Below are 17,570 nucleotides of genomic sequence, written 5' to 3'. Positions count from 1 at the left end.
TTTCCCTTGAAACCCGATGTAGTCATGTAGACTTTAGTGTTGGCTCACTTCTTCACAGCGGTACCCATCAATATTTGTGTGACTGTGTGAAATGCGAGGGTTGCATGTATTGGCCTGATCACAGAGAATTACCACGAGGCTTCATTTCCTGAACTCCACAGGGCATTCAGTCATTTTTCATCTGAATGTTTTTGTTTTTCCCAAACTTTAATGTTTTGATGAAGTCGATCCAACTTCATCAGCCCAGGCACAGCAGATAGAACCAGCAGACGGACAAAGTGGGAGCTGTTGGTGGGTCGCTGAGTATTTAGCAGCTAAACAGAGTAAGAACAGGTGTTGCAGTTTGGCTCAAACGGCCTGAATCTTTTTCTTTCCAAGTGGGTAATCCTAATCAATACCAAATCCTCAGTAACGTCACCGGTCTGAATCATCTTTGCTGGTGTAATAACATTCATCCTGAAAGCATGCATGATCAAACGTTTCTTTAATCCGTGATAAAGCATTGGAATTAAAACCATGAAGATGCCATCAGGGGCTAATAGACCTGCTCAAACCTTCAGAAACACAGAGGTCCTCAGACAATTTTCCAACAGGCAGATTGTAATCCTATTATATGAGGCACTCTGCTCAGACAAATGAAATCATCCGCTGCTACTGGAGGGAGGCCAAGTTTACATAAATAAATTAAGAAACAGATTCACTTCCACCCCCTTCAGTGATTGCACCTGGATTCCCTAAACAGAAAAACAGCATAATTTCTCTGATAAGGGGCTCTAAATAAATAGTACTCAAATTGTGTTTCATTCAGTTGGGTCTACTTGTTTTGGCCCTTTGAATGTCTAATTCCTAAATTTGCAATCTGTAATGTATTGTCATTGACTTCATGTTTTTTGATGCTTCAAAGTAAATACAGGCAAAATGAGAATATGCTGCAGCAGCCAAATCTTATATGCATCTGTCAACCATGCGTGCAAGTTACTTCAATGATATCTATTTTCAGATTGTTTCAAAATTACATCCACACTGGGTTATAAGTGACAGACAGGAAAAGAAGCCCTTCACATTGTTAAAATCAGTGATTCTCCACCAGGGGTACTTGTGCCTTAGGGGGTCTCTGCACTGCCACAGGGCACAAAGAAAACTGAGTAGTTCAACTGATTTGGAGGAACAGACTGTTTCAAAAACACATCCTCTCCAGGCAGCTGTAACTCCTACAAACTGCTGAGGATAATCATGCATGATAACTACAGGAAGTCTACACTGTTTACATTAGCTGCAGGCAACAGATAAAGGTTAAAATAAATAACTCCAGGTAGTAAACTCACACTTAAAACCCATAAAATAAAACTATTAATACACACTTAAATAGAAGTAATCAATAAGTAATCCAAATTGTTATCAGAAGCCCTTTTTCACAGACGCTTGATAGATGAAACTCAGGACATTTAGCTCTTTTAAACATCTGAACTAAAGATAACCTGTGCCACATGCTCTCACTTGTAAAGGTGTGGATGGTTATCAGGGAAGAAGTGAAGGAGGAGGAACCCATCACATCAGTGGCTAATAACAGCATAATACAGATTCTAATCATTCAATCATCATCTGGTCAACTAACTGTTAGGGCTGGGATTAAATCCATGTCTGTGGACTTACCACGAGGGGGGAAAAGACAGAAAAAACACGGGTTGTCAAAAGACAAAAACCATAGACTGAGAAAAAAAATCTACAAAACTGAGGATGACAGCAAGTAAACACAGAATATGATATGAGATTTGACGGGCTGAAGATGGAGAATGTTCAAGGACGCTGAGGAGGCAGAAATAGTTTAGCGTGTTCTGTATTGATTCCTGCAGGCCTGACATGTTTTACCCTTCACCATGAGGGAAGATGTTCTGTGTAACTATGCAAAGCAGAGGAGAATAGAATAGAATAGAATAGAATAGAATAGAATAGAATAGAATAGAATAGAATAGAAAATACATTATTTATCCCCGAGGGGAAATTCAGGAGTCACAGCAGCAATCAAGAAAACAAAAGTAAGAAAGTATACAGAAAGTGCAAAAAGGTCCACAAGAAAATAAATGATGACAGCTTGTCCACGACCCTCCAGCCCAGCCAGTCTCCACCTCCACAGGGTCCAGGACTGAGCCTCCCCAGCAGTCTGTTCAGTCTCTGTCTCCTGGATCCTGTCTGCTCACAGCAGGCGAAGCTCCTCCAATGTGGCGCCGGCGTCCAATGTCAGCTCCATCAGCCACGTCTGTGAACAGCATGATGACGCTGGGCTAGCACGGCTAGCTCGTCCATCCCACCGGAGATAGATCCCACATTCCAAGCAACGATGGATGGAAGGACAGGTACACATCGTCACCTCCCAGCTCACATCCGAGAACCAGCACGTCGTCCTCACCTCCTCCTCCTCTCCTCAAGGGAAATGACTTACACTAGTTAGCATTGGCATGCTACAGGCTGCTAACAGCTAAATTCACATGTAAACAATGCAGCCATGGTTACATGTAGGATCTCCAGACAAACACAGGAGAAAAGTAGTAAAAATATCGCTGAAGCCACAAAAAGTTTGGTGTCCATGACCAACAATGAACCATACAAAGTAATGATCCACTCCAAATACAAAGATGATGAAAGCGAGGCGAAAAAAATTACAAGAAACGGACAAAGAAGAGAGAGCTACTGCAACAGGCAGCTACTTGGGCAGCCCCGAGCAATGAAAAAACGTAATGTTTAGTGGTTATGCAAAAGAGAATCATGACATGGTGAGAACCTGATTTGACAGAATTAAACATCAAAATATCCATGCTGTTAAGCCTACCAATATAGCGTGCTAATGGAAATTACCTTTTTTTTATCACCAGTGTTTACTGGTATGATGCTATTTTGCCTAGTTTGCATAAGCAGAGCTTGAATGTATTGGACCTCTTCTCTGCTTCCCATTCAGTTAGACACCTCAGTAGCAATAAAAGTCAATGTTAAGAGAGCAGGTTTCATGGTGTTGCAAACCCACTCACCCTGTCTGGGTTCCTGTTCATGACAACAATTAGTTTACAGGGTATAATCTTTGGAATTACCAAACAACCAACTTCTGTACTACAGAAGTTTACTCAAAATGCTGTTTAATCAAAACTATATACATTTTAAAACAACAACCCCCCACCCACCCACCCCCACCTAAAAACAAAAATAAATAGATAAATAAATACTTTGTCTACATATGACATATGCTGGGAAAATCTACCCATACCCATAATTGGCAGACTTTTTCCAGACATAAAATCCGGGCAAGCCAATCAGATCAGAATGAACCCCCACCATTCAACCGCATTAACGTATGTATAAACCATGAAACTCACTTTGGCCAGAGTTTTTTAAGAAAGCATTTTTAATGACAAAAAATGCAGTTTTGTCTGAATGACAGGCCCAGATACCTGGCTTCATGTTGACATGGCCTTAAAGTTAACATTTTCATCCATGGTCGTTCTAAAACGTCAGTTTAATTTTGTTGGCACTTTGAACTTATTCACAAAAAGACCCCAGCTCCCCATGAAGGCTTTCTGCCCTATAACTTTTAGTTATAATTTTAATTTCCACATTTAATTTCGACCAACTTTTAAAGTGTGTTTATATTTCACTTCAAAGAGTCCAGTGACTCCACCAGCTTGTACCATGTTCTGTTATGTGTTGACTTCTTGAGTTCAGGTAACTCTGTGTCTTTCCATGTTTCTGTATCACTTACCTCTTTTCATCTTTTTTCCTCTCCTTTCCTGGCTGCACCTCAAATCTTTTGTTCTATTCCCTCCAAAGTCCTGTTAACAATGATCTCTGTGTTACAAAGCGGTCCCTTCAATGGTATCAGCTTCCAAGGGCTTTGCAGTACTGAGAGAAACGTGCTAGCCGCCTCTCTACAGATTGATTTGACATGCAAGGTGAGGTTTGCCCTGGAAACTAGCGTACCTTTTTGTATTGACCAATCAGAATCAAGTGTTCATCAAGGTGAGGTAGTGACAGGGAGATGATATACAGAGAGCAGGTTGGTAAAGCTGGATAAACCACGTCTTCACCCTGTGTGGTTTCATTCTGCTCCATCACTCTTCATGATCTCTAATGTAATAAAGAGATGGTTGAAAGGAATTTCAATCTCTTCACAGTGAACAAACCTTGAATACCTGTAGCAGTTGACTCTTTGACACTTGAATAAAATTAGGTGTTAAACTATTTCTCATTCTAAATTCAATTGGTATGAACTTGATGGGTGCACCCGAAGAACAGGTCCCTGAGTTGGCTTGATAGGGACCTGTGTTGCAAGCATGATATCAGTGCATGCCTACATTCACTTGTTAAGAATCAAAGGGGGAGAACATAACAATGTCTGAAAGAGTTAATGGGGTTGATCTTCAAGGTAACGGTCTGTTTGACGGCAAGCTGCAGGAGCCCAGACTCTTAAAGCGTGGATGGATTGGGCTCTTTGATCGCTTGTTATCCAGGTGCTCTGCTCCAAGGTCGTCGTGTTATTGCATCCTGCCCAATTATATAAAGTCAATACCAAAGTGTTTTCACATCTGAATTCATTAGGCCTGGCAAGGACCCTTCCCTGCTGCTACAGTCGCTAAACCTACACCATGAAAGTCCTGTGACGTTATTAAAACCGCATTGCCTGTGCACCGACTGAGCTTTGTTCAAAGGCCTTGTGAGCTGGTGTACATCCCTTAATAGCAGGGAATCTGGACAGCTACAGAGAGAATATAAACTCTCTTCTCTTTTTTTTATCTTGTTTTTTCAGAATGTTTGTTTTTTGAGTAATTGTGTTGCTCAAAGGCTGAGTGAAGCCACGTGTTTTGTCCGTAGTAACATGTTTGGATGTGTTATCTGTGTTAGGGTGAAGTAATGATGGCCTCTTTGTTCTAACATTGTCAGTGTCATTTTCTCGATTTCATTAGATGGATGATAAAGTGATGTAATTTTAATTAAAAACTGCTACGAAGGAAAGAATATTGCGCCAAACATTTCATTATCCCAGCACAGGAGAAATTATATGATAAATTAAAAACAGGAATTGAAATGAGGACTTCACCGGCAGTGGGAGAATTCCCATTAGTGCCCAAAGAAAATGAAAGATCCTTTATCAAAGCCTGAGATGACAGAGCTGTATCACTCACTTCTAGCAGCTGGATGGGCCTTTCCTCTCAGATTAATCCTTATCGGTAATTCTACAATGTAATACTTGAGTTTCCCCCCTCTATTTAATGTGATTATTAAGTACACCAGGGGAAGCATAATTTCCACCAAGAAGAAGAAAAAACACACACCTCCTTTTGTAGTTCCTCACTCCACCGGGAGTGATAGTTTTCTTGATATGAAAAGTGGATTTCATCATCAGCGTAAACACTTTTTTCACAAGAGCACCAGTTTTCTTTGTCCTGCCACACGCAACAATGTCAAATGTGAAGTAATGATCCCAAGTGTATTACATTTTAATGGTGTTATTACAGCATACGAGTACAATTAGTTCATCAGCCGAAGGAGGAGATCATTTTCAGCAGCTCAGCTCTATTTAATGGCAGGCTCGGAGATGCTGACACAGCAGAAACAGATCCTAAACCAGTGGATGACATTTAAAACCATAAACAGACACTCATAAGTGGAGACTCTGTCGGCAATTTACCTTGAGAGTAATAATACAAGAGCAAGATTGGCTTATTTAATCATAAAAATGTGTTTTGATGAAGGAAAAATAACTCTTGGATTTAATGTCAGCTTAACGGCTTCATACAGTAGGTTGTCACAGTATTTCTGCAGAGATGCTTGATGCAGATGCTGCTACTTTATCACATCCTGTAATGTCCTGTCATAAAAAAAGGTAAGTTGCTGAAGATCAGGTGATGTATAGCTGGTGTAGCATCCACTCTGTGACATCATTTATGCTTTGACAGTTTCACGGTTGTCGGGCCACCCATAATGATATCCGATGGGTCAACTTGAAATTGGACAGGTGAGACGGTATGTCATCCTGACATAAGGACAATGGGAGCAGCACGGGCATTGATGGCTGGAAAAATTGATTCAAGGGGCATTTTTCCAGCATTTTTAGCAGGCGTGAAGATCATCCTTACCTGAAGAGCAATTTCTGGAATGACAGATTGTAGTTCGAACAAGATCTGAAAGTTTACAGTGTTTGTTTTTTAATGTTGAAAGGGGAAGTTAATTGAGTAAAATGTTCTCAGAGAAAAGAAATCTATGTGTTTGATCACTGAAAAGCAGCCTTACACCAGCATGTCATCACTGTGATGCGGTCATTTGAGTTTAAAGCTCGACAAAGCCTCAGTCACTTTGAAAACAGTCATACACATCCCTGCAACAGACTGCGTCAATGCCTGAGTTGCCATGGCTGCATAGCAAGAATCCCTGACGTTTTTTTTTTTTCTGCTGCTTTTAAAACTGCAAGACAGGAGATACTAATCAGACCCAAAGTTCCTCTATTACCATGAAGAGTCATGTAGCCTTTACTGCCGCTGCCTTGTTCTTGTCACTCCTTAAAAATGATAAATGATTTTTGCAATGTATTAAATAAATTACCTTGAGCGTTGCAAGACAAGGAGAGTGCAGATCTGTGGGTGGGAGCTGATAAAAGTGTCCTTGAGGTATTCCATGGTAGCAAAAAAAAAATCACAGTGGTTTAAAGCAAAGTAGATTCCAGCAAATAGCTGTGCTTTGAGGTGCTGAAGAGCTTCTAATGCTTCCCCTGCAGTGTCTGGTGCAGCTCACATCCATCAGCTACTATAGAAACTCAGGTTTGTTTAATGTCTCTTTTAACATGTGTAAATGTAATATTAGAAGTTGACATGCAGAATGAATCAAGCACTGCAGCATGTCAGTCACTGATCATCTTTAGCAAGACCTGACAATTCACTGTAAAATGTGATTGATAAGTTTGTCACATGATCATGTTTTGTTCATATTAATAATTGTGCCATTGCTTAACAGATGGGTCTGATGCATTTAACACTTCTTCCCCAGCTCATAATTGGTGGGTAATGGTACATAAGTAAGCTAATTTAAAGCTCAGTAAGGCTCCTATAGGTCTATTTCTACCATTAAGCATCTGCTAAACAAAGAGATAAGTGTTTGAATTACAGATAATAAGTATGTGACCAGCATATGTGGCACTTTATCACCCTCTCACGTAGCACCAGAATAACCAGGCGTAGCCACCTGCCACTAGCTTCAGTGAAAGCACGGTGGTACTCATTAATGCTCTACAGCTTGAAAGTAAACAAACACAGATGACAGATGGCACTTTGGAGCCCAGTGTAGTTTGGCAGTATTTCCATCTCAAAACGATGTATGCAGAAAGACACTGACCTGGAGCGATGAGTGACCAGCACATGCATGAGAGCATGAACCATCAAAGAGGACCAGGGGCGGAGGGTGCTAGCTCTGCTAACATCAGCCAGACTCTACAAAGCATTTCTACATTTTTACCTTCAGGCACGAAATGGACTGTGTTCAGTTTCAACAGATGTCTTAGGGCTTTCTTTCCTTTTAACCTGTCAGTTAGTTGGAATTTATATTTAATTTCAGACAGAGAAAATAGTCACATCAGAACATTTATGAATGTGAGTGTGATCATGTTCATCCTGTCCTGTGGTCTACACTTTTAAGCAGTAGTTATATCCCTCTGGTACATTAGTAGTCGCTCTACATTATTTAAAAAAGGTCTTTTTTTTTCTCATTGGTGTTATAGAAAATTCTCATTTCAGCCTCTGTCTGAAACATTTTGCTATGGCTGCTGTATCTTTAAGACTCCCTGCTCCACAAACCCCCCTCCCTCTGATTGTCAGTCCTTCAGGGGCTTTGCATGGAGTTATGAGCAGACCTTTGTGTTTGAGGCCCGTCCCTTCAACATATTGTGAATAATTGTACACATAGATCCTGGGATTTCTAGGACTTATGAATGTATAGAAAGAAAATCTGCACGTTTAGTCTGAATGTCATGCATTAGAGCTGGAAATCGTTAAGAACCTAACAAATAAATTTGATATTGATTTAAATGCTTCAGTGTTGATTCTGTGAGAAGTAAAAATACACAGATAACTAGAGTTTCTGTTGAGAATTATTAGATATTTATTTTTATGTCCATGTGAACATATGTGGTATGTCACCTTAAATTTCTTAACAATGAAACAATCCAAACATCTGGCTTTATGCTGTTACTGGTTGCATTGGCTGCCATATTGTTGTTTGGTCCAGTGACGCCTTCGCCCATACAATGTGACTTACTTGCACAGCACCCCCTACTGGCCAGGAGGTGAATTGGTTCAGAGGATTTCCGGAATCCATGTTGAATAGGGTGGAGAAATATTGTGATGCATTGATTAATCAATATTTTTGGCCACCCCTATCATGCATTTATATTGATTTTTAATTATGGGATTACATAATCTCATCTCTTTAACTGTCTCTTCTCAAAGTACTGTAAGAAAATGAAGAAAGTGTTACTCAATGATGTAACGCTGAGTCTTGCTTTTTGGGCTCTAAAGGTTGGGAAAGTAAAATATTATACAGATATAATTTCAGGTGCATGTTCTTACACATCAATTTTTTTAATTTTCATAATAGTTGTGTTTGCTGATGACATAAAATAATCATATTAATTACATATGCTGTTGTACCTTCAGAAAACATCCGTGTTGTCGAAATTTCTTTGAAAGCTTTGTGTTTCTTTGTTCTCATGTCTGAATTTCTTTTCACAGGATGACAATGCCAGCAAGGAGCACAGTGTTGCCCCTGGTTATCTGGAGGAGAGCCAGAGGAAGAACATCTGGTGCCAAAGCAGCGTACCTTTGTTACCTGGAGTTTCTCAGCTTTACACCACATAGACTGGAGACTCTTGGTTTTCTCTTGGTTTAACTCTGAGTCTGACCACACTTTATGGAAGGATTGTTTTTACAGTGATTGATCTTTATTTTCAGGTCTGACATTAAAAAAATAACACTCTATCAGATGTCAAATTCAGAATATTAGTGATGTTTCATCATTTTATTTGAAAGACCTTTTATTTACTTTTAACATTTTAAGTCTTTGAGGGGTTTAAGATCTGTTCCCTTCTTTATTGTTTGTTGTTGTTGCCGTAGATCCTGTGAGAATTTTTATTTTATTTTATTTTATTTTATTTTTTTAAAGTTCAATTTCTTTACGCTAAGACAAGAAGAGGGATCTGCCCTTCTGAAGTCAGCCATGAGAAAAACTGTTCCTTTTACTGACAATGACAGGGGAATACTTTCCTACATGCTTCTTACCAGAATGATGCATAAGACTCTCAGTGATGTGGCAGAAGTATTATTGAAGGCTGCAAAAGTGGACTGAAGGAGACCTGGATCTAGTTATTGACTTCTTGGTGAACACGTCTGTTACAGATTCAGTCTTGCAAGTTCACATAAAACATGTTTCTGTTTTAAAGTTTATTCATTAAATGGGAGCAGATTTACAAGTTGGTTATATTAGCTTAAGAATTAAAATATGGGTTAATGTATTTTATAAAGACGCTGGTTAGAGAATTGTGTGTCTTTCACATAAGAGCTACAGTTGTCAGTAGTTCTCTCAATTTAGAGACAAAGAGACTCAAAGATGCACAGTGCAGTGAATAATGTTACAGATGATTTTTTTTCTCAAGCTTTATATTTGTGAGCAAATCTATGTCTTACAGTTAATTAGATATCATACTGATCTGTAGTTGTCTTGCGATAAGTCAATTACTGCAGTATCACTGTGTCTTGATATTATTTGGTAATGTATGTCTGACCTAAACATGTTAAATTACCAGTCGTACTATCTGCAGAGAAAAAATAATCATGGTGGAGAGGATGTTTCACAAATAAATATAAAAAGTATACTTTTGTTTGTATCATTTAAAGTTTTGAAAATGAGTAATTGTTATCTGATGGGAACATACAAGGATTAAAAACATTACTAAATTTGAGTTTTAGTTTTACATCACATGAAAAGCTTTTATCAGTAGTCCACAGGGCAAAAACAAACCAGCTGTATTTCTTTTCAAGTGAGTTTTTATACATCAAACACACTCAGATTCTCCCTGTGCTTGTTTAAGAATGAATGAAATTTCTTGTTTCATTTTTTGAGATATTTTTCTGTCACTCGGAATCAAGACAAACAATTTTCTTTGCTTAAAGATAAATAAAAATAATGGCTGCAGCGAGAGCTGAGAACTTTTAAAGGTGTATTACATTAAGGCTGCCCATTTTGGGGCTCTGTCACCATCAGCTGCAACAGTTTCAAGCTATGGTTGTGGAATAAAGCACACCCTCTCACAAACGTACACAAACCCGCAAGAACACATGTGCAGATACACAAACAAGCACAAATAAACAGGCTCACCAAAACCAAACACATTTCTCTGGGAAGGAAATCCACAAACACACGCAAACAGCTGACATGTGTCTCTCTGTGGGTCTGCCTCATGTGATGAAATCAGTCCAAACACGCTGTCACACTCTTCACTCTGCCACCCCCTGTCCACACTGTACTGTTAAACATGCAGGCACTGTGGACAACATTTCAGCACCATGGACAGAGCAAGTCAAGGAACTGTCCAAGGTCCATTCAAAGACTGAATCCTGCAAAGGGACTGAAATGGGCAGTAATGGGATACACGGAGAGGTGGGTGTCACTCATGTGACAATAAGCTGTGTGTCCTCTAGATTAAGGTCATAAACCTTCAGACAGTACCGTGTCCCTTCCCACATTAGTTCCATAAAGCCACCAGTAACCACATTCATAACAGGCTTTTAGCCACATAAATCAAGGTGTACAAATAAAACATTAACCCAGAACTGAATTAAGTCTGTGTTAGTTTCTCTGTACTTGTTTTGAATGGGACATAGTTACACCCTGCAGTTTTTTCAGTATTTTTGGCAATTAATTCTGCAAAGTGATGCCAAGTAGAGTCATATGGCAGCCACTTAGCGACATCCCCCAGCTAGTTTCGACAGCCATGTGTGCGCTAAAAGTGTTTATTTATCTCTGGTGAGAAAGTTTAATTGGGCTGATGATCTATTTCTGGCAGTGTATGTTAAATATTTGCATGAAAGTTCATCTTTGGTTGACATAGCATTTGCTATGGCAACAGATGAATGGTTTCCAGCTCATCCCTTTTAAGGTAGACATTCAGCTTCACAAACATGCTAACTGCTAACCATGCTTTTGATACCAAAGCATTTTGTGCTCCAACACTGAGTAAGTAACCAAGTGAAATGAATCATTTTCAGAAAGCATCACTTGCTCCTCTGATTCTGACTCAGCCAACTGTTTAAGACTGAACAATGCTTTGCTGATTTGGTGGGCGGAACAAGGAAACTATCAATCAAAATGTTGTTTGGCACCATCTTGAGAAAAAAAGTCCAAACTGACATATCAGCTTTTTTTTCCAACTTGATTTTACAATACTATTAAATTTTTACTTGAAGCTGAATTTTACCAACAAAAAAATAAGACAGTGAATGTGTTCATGTGCATTTATGCGAGGTGACCTTTGTTTTGTTTTTTCAAAGACAGCTGAATGTTGGTGGCATGATAAGAAAACAGGAAAAAGGAGACCTGCCAACGTGTTATAATTCAAACATAATTCATCCTGGGATGTATAATTGTAACATCAATTAATAAAGGAGCTGAAGGGAAGGCTATTACCTCCCAAATGCAGTACATTTTATTCATAAAGTGTAACATTTTTGTGGAGCTTGTGGAATATTTTTTTCATTCAATCTCCTCAACGTGTTATTAATGTGCAAGTGAAACACCCCAAAGGAATCAAGGAGGGCACGACCACATCTTGGATGAGAAAAAAAAGGGGGAGGCAGAGGAGAGAGGGGGAGAAAAAGTTGCAATAAAACCAGAAGTAAATCCCTCTGATGCCATTTGGCAGCCGGTTGCTTGATATACCTCAGGCTGGATATTAAAAATCTCAGATGGGCTGTCCAACTGACAACTTAATCCATTTAGAGACACTGAGTAAGCAGCAGGAAGCTGAGTCAGGGTCAGCGTACACAGAGGTCTGTCATTTCTCACACGAGCCACAATAAGTTGATCTCTGGTAATCTATTCCACACGCTTAAAAGTCAGGCGAAAACAGCAGGAGGGCAGCAGGAAATACCACATCATCCTGTTTGGGTATCCGGATGATTAAAAGGTGTCACAATGTGAAAGCCCACTCAGCCCACTGAGGCAGCACGAGTCCTCCTGCAGAGGAAAATGTGTCACGCACAGTACGTTCTGCTATCAAAAAGAAAAGACTGTTAGATCATAACTGATCTGATGTGAGGACAGGTCATGAAGAATCCTTGAGCTGTGAAGGGTGTAGCAAATGACCTTTTGAAAAAGGAGCAGTACAATGTGTTAATTAATGAAGTCTTGTTCTGAGGTGGAAAAGATCAGCTGGAGGCAGAGCAGAGCGGTCACAGAGACTGTACTGTCGTCATCGGCACAGAACATGAGGACAGGAAATGGTGCAAATGGACTACAGGGATGTGGGTGTGTTTCAGGCTACGTAAGTAAGTTGTGAGCCACACTTTTAAGTGACGGAGGAAAGCGTTGGGATAGATGAGAAAAGATCAGAAGGGAGAGTTGGTGCAGAGGCTGAAATGTGCAGTTATGTAACTTAGATGTGTCAAACTGTGATTTATAAAACTAGAACAGTATGCATCACCACAGTTCCCTCATAAAACTATTCAATATACATTAAGGAAGTGATGATTAGCCACAGATATAGCTTAAAACTTAAAGGATACATAGCTGACATTCATAACGTTCTCAATACAGACAGCCCTAAATAAATGAATAAAATACCAATTAAATTTAAAAAAAAAAAAAAACTGTGCCTGTGAGCAGACTGTGAGCACAGGTCTCCTACATGCAAGACTGGCAAGTTAGTCATGCAGGAAAGAGAGTTAAAAGAAAAAATGAGGCCCACATGGCAGTGCAAAATCTGCAGTTCCTCAAGCATCCACTGGGAGTAGCTGCAGGCATCCCGTGATATTCAGGAAATAAAAACAAAATATCCTCTATCACATAAGAGGATAATTATTAGCATATTTTGGAGCAAGGCTGAGTCTAGAGACACCTGCTTAAGCTCCACCTCTGTGTCTAGTTTGACCAAAAGCTCAGTTCAGTCTACTTTTCTAATAAAGATAAAGATAATAAGATAAAATATAAGATAAACTTTATTCATCCCCGAAGGGAAATTCATGTTGTTTGGCTCATCTTCCGATTCAAGAATTATACACTCTGATGGCTGCAGGGAGGAACGATCTTCGGTATCTCTCAGTCCTGCAGCGCACAGAGGTGAGTCGTCCTAAGGTGACCATTGTTAAAGGTAAGGGTTGTTGTTGTTGTTGGCAAACACAACACTCAAACTGGGCACCTCCTCATTGGATCAGTGCCAGCTGCAGAGCACACCCACAGCCCCCGACCCTGAAGAGATGAACACACTAACTAGCGCAGCAACCACCTAGCATCCCGTTTCTATGTGGGAGAGACTCCAGAGCCATACACGTGACTTGGCATGTTAGCACAAGCTTATCCCAAGTATTTAGCACATACCTTGTTAGCAGAAAGACAAGTGACAACGCTCTTATCGTGCTGCTCTCCAAGTTCCCGAAAGCAAGCGAGAGTCGAGCCAAACTTCACCTGTTTGGCGTTTTGGTACACTTTGTTTTTCTTCCTCTGTGCTATGTCCACTTCCTGATCAAATTCTTTCACTCCTGATCAAGGTTATAATATTTAACTAAAACGAAACTAAAAACAAAAACTAAAATTTAAAATACATTGCAGTTAACTCAAACTAATAAAAACTAGAAAAGAAAACAAAAACGATAAGCAAACTAAAACTGTATCTTGTGTTCACAAAACTAACTGAAACTAACTAAAATGATAGACAAAATTCCCTTAGTTATAGTTTTTGACAATATTAATAGCCTAAATGATTTGAATTAATCCAACACATTTTCCCAACCAATTTTATGACAGTTTTCGGCAGTTGTCAGTGCCGTACAGCACCATCATAGTGACGTACTGGGACGTGCTTGTTTATTGCACTGACTGGCTGTGCGCTGTGCTGCTCTACGAAACGTATTTTTGTAGAGGAGCAATGAATCAGAGCATCTGTAATAGTTTGATTTCATATGAGTCTGACTTAATTGTTACAGAGTCCAAGTTTCTAATTATTAAAGCTCATATTATATTGTTTCATATGATTTATGTTTATATTATTTTAATTTAATTCATGTTAACATTATTTTTTATAATTTATGTTTATACTTTTCATATCATGTTTATATTATTTTCATGTGTTTAAGGCAGCAGCCAACAATTCAATATCAGCTTTGACTGAGCAGTGAGCACTATGTTAGACAGGAAAATAAACAGTATGACAAAATATATACTCTGACCTTTTTGAATCCTGCACCTGGTTAATAAGGTATGAAAAACTAAAACTAAACTGAAACTGAAACTAAAACTACACTAAAACTAAGCCTTGTTGCAAAAATCAAAACTAAATAAAAACTAGAATGCCTGCTCTAAAACTAATTAAAACTAAACTGTAATGGAGAAAAAAAAATGTCAAAACAAATTAAAAGCTAAACTATGATGACAAATCCAAAACTATTATAACCTTGCTCCTGATCATCAACCCACAAAGTCACTTGCACACTGGGCGTGCTGTGATTAGTTGATGTAACCACGCCTACTCTCTGCCCAAAAACATCCTGATACAACTAAAACATCAACATACAGGCTGAGAAGGGGGCTGAGGCACACACAGACACCTGTAGGCGATTGAGCAGGTTTATTCCTGTAAAAGTTGACATTTTATCATTGTAGGAAAATCCTGCAGACTCTACCTTTAACTTTCAGAACATCTTTCTAGAAAACAACCAAAACTATACCAATATTTTATTCAGTCAATGTCAAGAAGGTAGTTTGATGGAATAAAAGATGACCAATGGTCTCATGGATCCTCCTGCTCCATGAGTGAAACAAAGTAAGTTTGTGCATTATTTCTTTATCATCCTGCTAAAACTCAAAACAAACTCAGAAAACTGCCTTATTTTGTGATAAAACCATAACTTTTTGTGACAATTTGAAAAAAATCTACCGGACATTTTTTACTAGACATTAGAATTATAATAATAAAAAAAAACCTCTCCCTTAATTCTGACTTTTTTGTGTTGTTCACCCTCAAAATCTAGCAAACAGCTGTATTTTCTTTTGCGTTATCACCTCCAGCTGTACTCATTAGGCTTGTGCTTGTAGATGATGCTAAACTAATCTAACCTGCTGCTGCACGGCTTTATATAACCACACAGACAAGGAGAGGCATCAGCCTTTCTACCTCACTTTTATTCATCCTTCATCGGCATATCTTCTAAATAAAACTTCACTTTGGAAATAAATCAAGGAAACTATTATGCAAGCTTTTCCTGACAGATGATGTGTGAGATTCATCAAGTACCTTCTGTCTCGACACCCTCTTTTACAGGGATAATTCTGGCGTCTGTATCATAGGTTAAAGAAGTAAATATCTGAAATGGCTCTAAGGAATAAAAATAAGATAAGGGCCAGAGGTGTGTGTGGCAGCTACAGACCATAATACTGAGGGTCAATTCAATTAGAGAGTAGGGAAACATCTTCAGACAGTCGATCATTTTGTGCCATGTTGTGCATAATCCCAATGGTTGTATCAGGTGATTCAAAGAATAGATGGATTTTTCATTACTCTCCTCACGACTTGAAGCTGGTTGACAGTTTTTCTTCAGACGTAGGAGACTCACGACACGACTCAAAGTTTGTCTGAGTTGATCCTTTGAATATCAGATCCAGCAGTCTGAGCTGTGGTACAGTTGGTACTGTTAGCTTACAGTGACTCATGTATTGACAGAAGCATTTACACTCCATTTATTTAAGCTGCTTTTTTTTTTTTTCTTGAATCCCCTCTGACAGGTGTCACTGTGGGTGTCTACTGTCTGTATCTCAGAGAGAGGAAGGGAGAGGGGTGGGAGCTGAGGAGGGAAGTGGAGTGGGTGGAGTGGGTGAAGGTCTCTTGTCTCTGCCTCTTGGCCCGCTCAGACCGGTTCCTGGTGAGATCACATTTTGGACAGGGCTACATGAGCAGCTGGTTCAACACTGCCATCTTCTGGACAAAAGAGTCAGTTGGAGAATGCTAAAATGTTCTTACAATCTCTCTTACCTACTGATTTATTCAACTCGTGCTTAATTAATAGTAATTAACTGTAACAGCTGATACAACAGGTGTACTACTTCCTATTGTATCGCAAAAGAGTTTATATTTGATAAAACAGGATATAGACACAGCTTAAGGTTCATTGTTATGTATTTATTATTTACCAGGCTGATTCTTAATGATTAGATCATTTCTCTCTTTTTTAAAACTTTCAAAATGGTAAACCATAGACTTTCTGACAGTGGAGGCAGACCACAGAGTATGTCTGCAGAAAGCTGGATATAGTTTCATCTTTATCATTCCAAAAGTTGCAAATAGTTTTTTGAAAGAATTCTGTGGAAATATTGCTTTAAACAGCGAATATTACACTCTTATTGTGACACTTTATCTTATTCAGAATAACCATCTGTAATTCAAGCTGCATCAGATATAATGAGAACCGTATGGGACCAGTTTGTTGAAATACCCCTTGAATGACTCGGTCAGAATTGGAAAACAGAAAAGCTGATTTCTTATTGGGATTGGGATATGAGTGCAAGAGGCTTTTATGTGGGACATTGAATTATCCATACACAAAACAGTTTTCAGGAATCACCTGGGTTGATTTTTTTCATCCAAGAACCAAGGGGGCGCTATTGAGGCTAATTTGGGGAATTTTTGCATAGGACCAAAATAATGTCACATTTTTTACAGGGCCTGAGGTGAAAAATGGTGCCATGTGGGACATGATAAGGGCTACAGAAATGCAATCTCATTGGCAGAAGAAAGAAGAAGAAGTATTTAATCCTTCCAATGGGCTTCTCTAACCCTGGAGCTCAGTCTTGAGCCTTGAAAATACAGACTGTACAGAGTGTAGTGGACAGCATGGCTTAGCCTTTTGCTATTGTACAGTTTTGAAGCTAAAACACCCCCATCAGAGGCGCCACCATTGTGCAGCCAGAGTCTGCGCAGTAGAGGCTATGAGGGACTCTGAGAGAAACTGTATGGTGACAACTTTTTGATTATTTTTCTTTGGAGAGTATAATCTCTTCTTAGTTATCCCTCCTGACATATTTAAAAAAAAAAAAAAGAAAAAAAAAAAGCACAGCAGCTGTCTTTCATCGTCAAACATGACGTAAAACCTCATTTGTAACCTCTTATAACTAATAAAAACAAAACTTCATAAAAGAGAGGACCTGAATCTTCAAATCACTACAAACAGTGATGTGAGAAACATTTCTACGAGGTGTATTCATTTTTTGAAGTTTGACCACAGCCCATGTGGAATGATTGAAGAGATTGATTTTTTGACCTATACTGCAGCCAGCCA

General features: G+C 39.1%; 1 protein-coding gene across 2 annotated transcripts in view; it reads left to right on the top strand.

Moving 5' to 3' along the window:
* The window catches only part of LOC141790268 (leucine-rich repeat transmembrane neuronal protein 4), a 130,450-nt gene extending 121,289 nt beyond the window's left edge, over window positions 1-9,161 (top strand). Inside the window, exon 3 of one of the 2 annotated variants that reach the window (XM_074670024.1) lies at window positions 8,763-9,161. In XM_074670024.1, coding sequence (XP_074526125.1) covers window positions 8,763-8,888 — 126 coding nt within the window. In that variant the 3' untranslated portion in view covers window positions 8,889-9,161. The remainder of the gene's footprint in view (window positions 1-8,762) is intronic. The other variant, XM_074670026.1, reaches the window with a different exon arrangement.
* The last annotated feature ends 8,409 nt before the right edge of the window (window positions 9,162-17,570 follow it).

This window comes from Halichoeres trimaculatus, unplaced genomic scaffold (genome assembly GCF_033239565.1).
Source record: "Halichoeres trimaculatus isolate MK-OKI-2021-1 unplaced genomic scaffold, fHalTri1.1 fHalTri1_scaffold_5, whole genome shotgun sequence".
Classification (NCBI taxonomy): domain Eukaryota; kingdom Metazoa; phylum Chordata; class Actinopteri; order Labriformes; family Labridae; genus Halichoeres; species Halichoeres trimaculatus.
This window is presented reverse-complemented; position numbering and strand designations above follow the sequence as displayed.